This window comes from Bos indicus x Bos taurus, chromosome 24 (genome assembly GCF_003369695.1).
Source record: "Bos indicus x Bos taurus breed Angus x Brahman F1 hybrid chromosome 24, Bos_hybrid_MaternalHap_v2.0, whole genome shotgun sequence".
Lineage (NCBI taxonomy): Eukaryota > Metazoa > Chordata > Mammalia > Artiodactyla > Bovidae > Bos > Bos indicus x Bos taurus.
In genome coordinates, this window is record NC_040099.1 from 45,868,223 (window position 1) to 45,879,470 (window position 11,248).

The 11,248-nt window shown below is 43.4% G+C and overlaps 1 protein-coding gene across 2 annotated transcripts in view; it reads right to left on the reverse strand.

The window, feature by feature from the left end:
- Positions 1-9,335, reverse strand: part of EPG5 (ectopic P-granules autophagy protein 5 homolog) — a 131,990-nt gene extending 122,655 nt beyond the window's left edge. For both annotated transcript variants that reach the window (XM_027526312.1, XM_027526311.1), the window contains exon 1: positions 9,189-9,335. In XM_027526312.1, coding sequence (XP_027382113.1) covers positions 9,189-9,251 — 63 coding nt within the window. In that variant the 5' untranslated portion in view covers positions 9,252-9,335. The remainder of the gene's footprint in view (positions 1-9,188) is intronic.
- Between the last annotated feature and the right edge of the window lie 1,913 nt (positions 9,336-11,248).

Genomic DNA, 11,248 nt, shown 5'->3' on the forward strand with positions numbered 1-11,248 from the left:
CAGAATGTAAGAAAATGTCTTTGAACCCATTATCTTATCAGGGGCTTATATCCAGAATTTTTAAAAAGTAAACATGTGTTACTCAATAATAAAAAGATGAACAACCCAATTTAAAAAGAAGTAAAGGAGCTAAACAGATATTTCTCCAAAGATAATACAAACAGCACATAAAAAATTGCACAATACTATTCGTCATTAGAGAAATGCAATCAAAATCACAATGAGGTAATACATCACACCCACTAAGATGACTAAGGTCAGATAATAAAAAATGTTGAGAAGGATGTAGAATAATTAGTACCCTCACATGCTGCTAGTGGGATGGCAACACAATGCTTCCTCTACAGAAAAGAGAGTGGCATTCCTGCCCGTGGTGATGGTGACCCATCCCCTGTGATTATCCCCCAAACCACTGAATAACAAGTAAGTACAGTGTGTGAATTATATCTCAACCAAGCTGCCAGATGAAAAGATGAAAGATTTTAAAAACTTAAAAGACTTGAGAAGTAAGTGAAAAGTAAGGAATTAGAGACTGGAATGCGGAATAGAGGGAGAAAATTTTAGTTCTCTTTGCTAAAACTGTTAGAGACCTTTGGGGGTGTTACACGCTAACTGGAAAGAGGACAGGAAGCTGGAAGTAGGCCCAAGTGGGCCATGTGGTCAGCGGCGCAGCAAACAGACACACTTCCCTCGCGCCACGGGCCACCTCGGGCTTCCTCTCCAGCCTGTCCTTCAGGTAGTTTTTAACTCCCCTTTGTCCCTCGCTGCCCACCTCTAACCCCACCAAAGCACTTCCTCTTTCTATTCCACCACTGCCCTTGCAATTTCAAATTCTTCCTCTCCGCTAAACAAAATGAAGTCTCCAGTTGCTACTAACAAACCTGCAAGTTCATTTCCACCGGATCTACCTTCGTGGGAATAATTAAAACCAGAAGAACAGATACTGTGGTTAGATCATCAAAGAATTTTTTTAAAACCTCTGAACCCTCCCAGGGAGGAACACATGCCTTTGGGCTTTATTTCTCTTGGGAGGATAATTCAGTGCTTCTCTGTTTAATTCTCCACCTGTGTTCTTACAGAAGTTAGGTCCAAGAAGGAATTACCCTGGAGTTGCTCCAGGGAAGGAAGTAGGGGAAAGGAGAGAGAAGAAGCTGGTCATCTGATTCAAAGAACGGATTGGACATACCAGAGAAGGCAGGAGGGAGGGAAGGATGAGCAACTGTGAGAGGCACAACTGTCTGAGAGGGTGGCAAAGGTCTGCCTGCCCCTCACAGACCCCTGGATAGGACAGGACCTCTGGGTGCGCACACTGTGATCACCACCAACGCCACGGCCCCTAAGCAGTGGTGAGCTCCCGACGGCTCAGTTCCCTTCTCCAAAGCACAGAACAGGGGAGCAGGTCCCAAAAGGTCCCAAGCCTTCAGCCTCTGCCCCACCATCAATTCACCCAGACACCATTATAAGACTGGTCTCCTTAAAACAACCAACCCCAAACACCACAAAACAATCATGGCTCTCCACTTAATTAAAGACTGCCTCTTAACTCTGGTGTTCAGGGTCTTTGATGATCCTTTCTCAAGACAAAACTGTCAATGACCACATCAAGCCTTCCACCACACCTGTTCTACTCTGAACTCTGCAGTATGTACCTACCCCCCAGTCCTGGTCACAAGCCACCATGTATGGCTATTCATCTTTACAGTGTGTTCCCCAAACAGACCACAAGTATCTGCAGACCAGGGACTATATCTTACCCTTTTTGGGTCTGACCTGCCTCTGATTTTCGGCACTTTGTTCAATATATATTTATTGAAATAAAAATGACAACTCATAATTCACAAGAATTTACTGAGTACCAACTGCATGCTGAGCTCCTAAGTACTAGAATCCTAAAATGAACAAATTATCCAACAAATATTTACAGTTACTACGTGCTCTAGCATATTCAGAAGTTTATTTTGACATGTCTCTCAGAAAGCAAAGGGATTAGCCAATGCATCCAGAGGAAACTGAAGTTTTATGCCAAAACCTGAACATATTCTTATACTTAAAACACAACATTTCATTTAAAAATAAAAAAGAAAGCCAACAATTACTTTGCCTACTTGAGTTAACCGGAACATGTTGCATATATAACAATCATACAGATGACAAAATAAAATTCAAACAGAACTCCACATGTATCCAGTTATCCATAAAAAATTAGAGCTTAATTTTATTTTAACCAAAAGACATGTTTCTTACAACTGAAAATGGCCTAGAGATTAGAAAGAATCTATATTTCTTTATTTTGATCTCTAAGTTAGATACAGGTAGAGAATCAATTTTAAAATAATTCCATAGGAGAAATCAAGACGTTATAATCAAGAAGTTATACAGAAATGGAAGAGTTGTTAATAAACATAGAAAATATATATATACTTAACCATGTGTGTGGATGGGTGCATGCACAGTTACGTCCAACTCTCTGTGATACCATGGACTGCAACCCACCAGGCTCTCTGTCCACGGAATTTTCCAGGCAAGAATACTGGAGTGGGTTGCCATTTCCTACTCCAATAGTTAACCGTACATTGTAGTAAATATGTCTTGGAGTGTTGGCATATGTGTAGGGGGAAAATCCTGAAGAACATAACAAACTGCTACAGTTATCTCCAAGAGACAGAATTTGGGGCCTTTCACTTCTGTGTTGTACATTTCTCTCTCTGTGTGTGATACACTCACAGATACACACTTTTTTTAAGCAATGAGCACTTCTGTAATCAGGAAAAAAAGTTATTTTTTTTTTAAGTTCTGGAAAATAAATGGGAAATTTCCATACATCACTTGCAGTTCTTCCGCTTTAAACTGTACTAAGTTAAAAAAAAAAAAAATACAGCCTCTTTCTATCCTTCAAACTATTGATGAGCTACTTTCGTAAATGATAAAGGTTCAATTTTACACATTACACAGAAAACTTCTGTGGGATCACTTTAAGTGCAGGGACAGTTTATCATGAATGTCTATATCCATAGCACTTAGCACAATGCCTGGCGTAGAAGAGATAAACAGGGCTTGGACACACGGGTCCAGCTATAACATCAAGAGCCCTCAGGGCAATTTTACCCGCTCTCCTTGGGATGTACAAGAATGCTTTACAAATAAAAAGGAGAAAGATGGGGGTTACACATTTTGCTATGAATACAACATCTCCTCTCAGCTGCCATTTCTTTCGTGTTGCTCTTAACAATCTTACTACAGGTATCCACAGCACTTTCCATGCTTGATCTCTTCCTCCTCCTCTCTTACACATGATTCTCTCAGCTTCTAGAATCCCACAGTCAGGTAAGGGCACTGGGAACACTTACTACCTCACATCATACTCCTTTGTTGGTTTCTCCACCTCTCCGCAAGCTCTTAAAATTGGAGTGCCCCTGAATCTCTTCTTGTCATCTTCTTACACTACACTCACTCCTAAGGTAACTTAACTTGGACTCTAGTTTTCAATAGCTCGTAAAAGAGAGCTCCAGCCTGGAGCGCTCTCCCATTCTTTAGATTCACATATCCAACCCAACTGGAGGTCTAATAGACACTTACTTCAAAATTAGCATGTCCCAAACTGAATTCCTCATCTGCCCCCAACAGCTGTTCTACTCACTGCCTCCTCCATCTCAGAGTCATCCTTGACTGTTTCCACATTCCACATCCACACCACCAACAAATCTTCTTAGCTAGATATTCAGAAACCCCCCGATTTCAAACCTTTCTCATCACTTACACTTTAAAACTCTGGACCAAGACACCATCACCTCCTGCCTGGATCACAGCAAAAATCTCTTAGACGGTCTCTCTACTCCTCCTCTTGCTCCCTTACAGACTGTTCTCATCAAAACAAGCACAGTGACCCTTTAAAACGACTTCAGTTATATCACTCCTCCGCTTGAAATCGTGTGTGCGTGTGCGTGTGTGTTAGTCACTCAGTCGTGTCCGACTCTTTGCAACCCCACCAACTGCAGCCCGCCGGGCTTCTCTGTCCATGGGATTCTCCAGGCAAGAACACTGGAGTGGCTTGCCATTCCCTGAAACCCAGGGGTGACTGCACATTTCACTCCAAGTGCAAGTGAAAGGCCATTCAAGTGCAGGCCATTTTTACAGTGGCCGACAAGCCCCTACTCGACCTAGCCCTGTGTCACCTTTCTGACTTCATCTCAGCTCCTCTCCCCTCACTCACTCTGCCTCTCTCTTACCCTAACCACACTGCCTCCTCGAAGTCCCCAGGACAGCACAGACATGCCACTGCCTTAAGGCATTTGCCCCAGTTGTTCCCAAGATCCACATGGCTAACTTCCTCATCTCTTTCCTGTCCTTACTTAAATTTCATCTTCAACAAGGACTACCTTGACAGCCCATTAAAAATCACAACCCATCCTAATCTCTCACCAGTACTCAACTCCTTACTCAGTTCATTTTTCTTTTTCTGTAGCCCTTGTTATCTTCTATGTGATTTACTTATTTACCTACAGAGTTTTCTGTTTTGTCTTCTGTTTCTAGAACACAGGCTATGTTAAGGCCACGTTCTTCTTTCTTTTCCCCTCTGTTTACATCTCAGGCTTCTCTGTTGGCTCACATGGTATAGAATCTGTCTGCAATGCAGGAGACCCAGGTTCAATCCATGGGTCAGGCAGATCCCCTGGAGATGGGAATGGCTACCCACTCCAGTATTCTTGCCTCAAGAATTCCATGGAAAGAGGAGCCTGGCAGGCTACAGTCCATGGGGTCACAAAGAGTCGGACACAACTGAGCGACTATCACTTTCACTTACACCCCAAGTGCTTAGAAGAATTTCTGGGGCATAGTGGGTGATCAGTGAGTAGTTTATTCACCAAAAACAAAATATGGATCTTGGAGGCACAAAAGGAGCTCAACAATATAGAGCATCCCCCAATTTCACTTATATAATCACTCACGGGAGGGAGGGACTAAGAGGGAGAAATCTTCTAGGCCAAGGAGTAAGAGAGGATGGGGACTGCAAAGGTCTGTTTCTGGTATCAGTTTTCTGGGACACATCTCAGTCAGTCCTTAGCAATTACAATATGCTGTTACTATTAATGAGTTGCTAGCATTCAGAATTTAATACTAACTTTAAAAATACTTTCCATGACTATAAAATACACTGCTTCTGCAGAGGAAGTTCAATCTAAAAATCTATTGTTCTCGATTTCCCTGGTGGTCCAGGGATTAAGAAACCACCTGCCAATGCAGGGGACACGGGCTGGATGCCTGGTTCTCCAGGAAGATCCCACATGCTGCAGAGCAACTAAGCCTCAGCACCACCACTACTGAAGCCTGTGAACCTAGAGCCCATGCCTCACAAGAGAAGTCACTGCAGTCAACAAAGCATAGCCCCCGCTTGCTGCCACTAGAGAAAGCACAGAAACAAAGACCCAGTGCAATCATAAATAATAAATAAAGGAAATCTACTGTTCTCAACCTACCAAGATCAATGAAGTCAAGGTGAAACTTGTCAGGACTGTCTCTTGTGTACCAAGTGACAAGCACCAGATAACCACAAACAAAGTGAGGTCACCTTCCAGATGATTAACACTAAGAAATACAGGTCAGCTGCTGGGTCAGAAGCCACTCAAACTATCTAAAGGCAAAAGCACATGACACTACTCACTTCCTGAACCACCCCCTTAGAACTACTTTATATGGTTCCATAAACAGTCACCAAATTATACCACAAGGGTAAAGGACTTCATTACTGTTGGGCTTCAGGATCACAGCCAAACCACAACCAGCACTAAGAAATAAATCTGTTTACTCTAAAAGAAGAATTCATTTTCTAGACTGACAGGTATGAGCACCTTGCTGGTATCATGGACTTTTCCCCATTTGTTTTCTCACACTGCTGCTGCTGCTGCTAAGTCACTTCAGTCGTGTCCGACTCTGTGCGACCCCGTAGACGGCAGCCCACCAGGCTCTGCCATCCCTGGGATTCTCCAGGGAAGAACACTGGAGTGGGTTGCCATTTCCTTCTCCAATACATGAAAGTGAAAAGTGAAAAGGAAGTCGCTCAGTCATGTCTGACTCTTCACGACCCCATGGACTGCAGCCTACCAGGCTCCTCCGTCCATGGGATTTTCCAGGCAAGAGTACTGGAGTGGGTTGCCATTGCCTTCTCCATTCTCACACTACCTAGAGGAAAATTTCCCAGAGTAAATTCTTCTGAGCCACAAAGCTTGGAAACAATATTCTTCCATACTGGTATTTTTTCCTTCATTCAACAACCATTATCAAATGCCTACAAGGGCTGTGAAGGGTACTGGGAAAAAGACAGGTCCCTCCCTCATTGAGTTCACAGTCTAAGGAAGAAGAGAGATGTTAGCAAAGTAACTACAAGTGAGACAAGTGACAAAGAGAGGTGCAAAGCACTACTGGGGTGGGGGGATTATGTGGGTAAAGAGGGAAGTACTATTTAAGCAGAGACCTCATGAATGAGCAGGTGAAGAGGGACTGGAAGAAGTGTCAGGGCACAGGAAACAGTATGAGCAAAGGCCCTAAAGCAGGAAAAATGAAAGCCACTTAGTCGTGTCCTACTCTGAGACCCCATGGACTACACAGTCCATGGAATCCTCTAGGCCAGAATACTGGAGTGGGTGACCTTTCCCTTCTCCAGAGGATCTTCCCAACCCAGGGATTGAACCCAGGTCTCCCGCATTGCAGGCCGATTCTTTACCAGCTGAGCCACAAGGGAAGCCCAAAGCAGGAAAGGACATGTATGACTGAGGGTCAACAGAGACAGTAGTGAAGACCTGAGGGTGAAGAGAAAGACAGAATCCAGACCAATCAGGGCCTTGAGTCCATACTAAGGACTTTGGATTCTTAGCCTCTGGATGATAAGAAATCTTTGAAAGGTTTTTAAGAAGAGTGATCATTTTGAGGTTTGTTAATAAAAATATCAGTCCAGCTTTAGTTTAGAGAATGGGAAGCAAGAATAAATTTGGAAAGGCCATTTTAGCAAAAATCCAAGAAATCATCCTTGAAGGATGGTGGACTTAGGATGGAAGAGAAATGGGCAGAATCAAGAGATCAATTACAAAATATAATTGGCAAAATTCAATCCTTGAAGAGATTTGGAAGGTGGCTAAAAGCATGTCAAGGACTTTTGGTTTTGGAAAAATACCTCTGGAATGAAGTTTTCCTTATAAACATTAAAAGATAATAAAATAAATTTATTCTTCTATAGAGAAGTGAAGTGAAAGTTGCTCAGTTGTGTCTGACCCTTTGCAACCCCAGACCGTCTACAGAATTCTCTAGGTCAGAATACTGGAGTGGGTGGCCTTTCCCTTCTCCAGGGGATCTTCCCAATCCAGGGATCAAACCCAGAGCTCCCGCATTGCACAGATTCTTTACCAGCTGAGCCACAAGGGAAGCCCAACTTCTATAGGGAAGTTGCCCACAATATGCCAATATAAAACGAGCAAATGACTTTTCATGATGGATTTAAAAGTTTGGTTTTTAATTTTTATTTTAGAAACCCTGTTCTAAACAAAGAACTTGACAGAGAATTCTCTTAAGTATTTTTTAAGTATTTATAACATTGTATCTATAGATATATATGGGCTTCCCTGATGATTCAGATGGTAAAGAATCCGCCTGCCATATGGGAGACCTGGGTTCGATCCCTGGGTTGGGAAGATCCCCAGGAGAAGGGAATGGCTACCCACTCCAGTATCCTGCCTGGAGAATTCCATGGACAGAGGAGCCTGGCAGGCTACAAGTCCATGGGGTCGCAAAGAGTCAGACACAACTGAGCGACTTTCACAGATACATAAAGATATGTATAACAATTACTAAGCTACTGGATTGAGATTTAAGATTTCTGGTTTTACCTTGAGTTCTCTTACTAACTGTATGACTTACGGCTTATCACTTAAGTTATCTAGGCTTTAGTTTCACCAGTCATTCTGAAAAAAACTAACTATAGATTGAGAATTAAGATTCAGCTCCTTGTAGATTGATACTGTATTCTAGGTTCAGGGACTGTATGCTCAATGGCTGACGAATGGCCTTTTACTTTCTCGTCCATTTATATAGCTCGGTACAATGCAAAATTATTTCTCTTAAAAATTTTTCTGGAATTAGGTAGCAAAATGGCTTTCTCCCCAGACAATAACTCCTCACAGACATGAGATCACTGATGTGCATAAAATCATTTACAGCTTATTAAATACAGTATGTCTGAACACCAATGTCCTGTTAAAATCTTGTTCTCATAAGAAATTCCTATTTTGGTATTATTTTTAAGTCACACCTGCACTTGTAGACATCACCTACTTGTAGAAAAGGCAATATCCTGTCGCTTTAATACTATTCTCATTATTTCCTTAATATAAATTCAGTTTCAGGTAAGCCAAAATTATCTATGTCCAAGCTATTCTCGCACAGCATTTATTCTGTTCACTGTAAAACAATCGTCCTTTCAGAAAACATGGGAACAAAATGAAAAACCAGACTGCACCTAAAAACAAGAAAGATCAACTTTAAAACCACACTAATACCACACGTTAGCATAATCCAGGAAACCCAGAGAATTCAAACCCGTCCCTGTTGTGTGAATCCCTCTCTGATTTCACTTCTGGTCATTCACGCCCCATCACAAACAGCCAGGATAATGAGAAATCAACAGCAGCAGCGCCACGGTCATCTTGCATTTTTAAACTGAAAAGCCACATCACTACAGTCTACTTTCTGTCTCCCACTGTAAAGTTCTACCGGAGGATACATTCGTGGAAGAGCGGTCCCTTTTCTCTTAATGCGGAGAGAGGCTCAAAATATTCACAAGTTAAAAAGGTGAAAGTCAATCAAAGCTGAGCCTAGGAAGACAAAATTTGCTTCCCAACCGAAATCCAGACGTAGATGCGGGAAGTCAAGAACGCAGCAGAAAACCAAGCACCTAGAGAGATCACAGGAGGAAAAAGAAAAAAATAGGCTCCTGGCAAAGTCTGGCAGGAGGACGTGAAGAAGGAACAGAGGAACAGGTCTGGTGTCAATGGGCAGAGGGATCAAATATGGGAAGATGGGAGCAGAGGCTGAGAGGGGCTCAGGGGACGGGCAGAGTTGGCTGGAGAGGCCGAAGAGAGGAAAAAGAGACAGCACGCAACTTCCAGGGGCTGGGCAGAGTGGGATGGGCGAGTTCCCCTCACCTTGGTTTTAGTCCGGCTGCCCTTGGCCTTGGCCCGGCGTGGGGGCCTCACTGCCTCTGCCATAGACCCTGCAATGGCTCAGTCGCTGCTTGTTTTTGTCAAAACCCTGCGCGTTCCACAACCTGCCGACTTCCGGCCTCCAACTGTCACATGATCGAATCTCCACCACTCCCGGAGAGGGGCGGTAACTCGGAGCCTCTACGGGCCGCAACTTAGGACAAACCACTTCGGGAGGCCTTTTCACAGGAGGATTATGGCCACGCCCCCTTCCATTCAGGCCCCACCCCCTAACCCGCGCGCAGGGCCGCCTGGCTCCGCCCCACTTGCGTTTGGATTGTCCTGGGTGACCGGCTTACTCTCCCGAGTGGCATCGCGTCCTTATGGCCGGAACCTCCACTAAGCTGCACTGGGTCTGGATCCCCGGAGTGCTTGCACACCTCACGCACGTTGGCCTAAAGGAGCCTGGGGACAGTGCTTGTTAGCCTTCTTTTGACCTTTAGATAACTAGGACCAATCAGCCTAAATCTATGCTTTGTGCTCAAGAACTTTGATGCCCTTCCAGGTGGGCGTTTCAGTTTCCTCTTGTGTGAAGGAGAAAGATGATACTTGCCTCTACCAGTGTAAAGAAGATTAAATGGACTGATCGTTAAGGTGCCTGGTATACGCCTGCATATCTGTAAATGGTGCTGGTTGTTGCGTTGCTAAGTCATTTCTAGCTCTTTGTGACCCCATGGACTGTACCATGCCAGGCTCATCTGTGCTCCACTGTCTCCCCGTGTTTGCTCAAATTCATGTCCATTGAGTCGGTGATGCTATCTAACCATCTCATCGTCCATTATCCCCTTCTCGTTTTGCCTTCAGTCTTTCCCAGCATCATGGTCTTTTCCAATGAGTCGGCTTTTCCCATCAGGTGGCCAAAGTATTTGGAGCTTCAGCAGCAGTCCTTCCAACGAATATTCAGGGTTGATTTCCTTTAGGACTGACTGGTTTGATCTCCTTGCAGTCCAAGGGACTCTCAAGAATCTTCTCCAGCACCACAACTTGAAAGCCTCAATTCTTCAGCGCTCAGCCTTCTTTATGGACCAACTGTAAATGGTAGTTATTATCATTACTCTCCAGATCCCAGGCAGCAAAGAGACAGCTGCACCAAAGAAGGCAGACGAGAAGGCAAAAAGACAAGACCCATAGAAGTGTTTTTCGTATGGGTTTTACACACCTTCATTTAAAAATTCCAGATGGGAAAACTTGGCTCCTTCTCCCTTTCCCAGTTCTACAATTTATTTTCTTCCAAAGTGCTTAGTACCTGTTAAAATGCTATTATAATTTGCTTTTGTTTGTGTCTGTCAACCTGGCTAGAATGTAAGATCCTTAAAATCAGGGGTCTTTGTTTTGTTCCCTAAGGCATCCCAAGGGCTTCTAGAACAGTAGCCTGTACATGGTAGGCTCAATGAATATTGATTATTTGATAAATGAAATGAATGTGAGCTGTTCTGTCTGGTGGTGGTATAAAATAGTTGAGATGTGGGTGGCAAGGGAAACTATCCAAGAATATGGCATGAGAAATGGAAAGGACTCCAGAGATGGAGTCTTTACAGTGCCTTGTTTATGACCTAACAACATATAAAATACAGTTGTAAGCAGATAGGTTGGGGTTGGGGGGAATCCCCAGATAAAGAAAACCAGGCATGGCTTATTTGACATAAGAGGAACCATTTTATTTTTCTAACTTTTCTATCTGCTTCATTTTAGGCTTCCCTGAACTTAATCTGTTAGGGGCAACTTAATCAGCATTATACTTTATTCATGTTTTTTAGAGAAGTCCTTTTAGACCTAATCCATTTTGTAATGTAAGCCTGGCCACAATGCTTCCCTTTGAATGAGTCTCAGTAATGATAATCTTAAGGGAACAAAAGAACAGAGGAGTATTACCAGACTAGAAAAGTAACAATAGCAAAGATAACAAATCAGTTGTAAAGACTTCCAGTTCTGTTTCAAAGGGTAGGCACTTTCTTCAGCTGTTTTGCAGAATTTAGACACCCTCCCACTCCCCCTACTCAAGC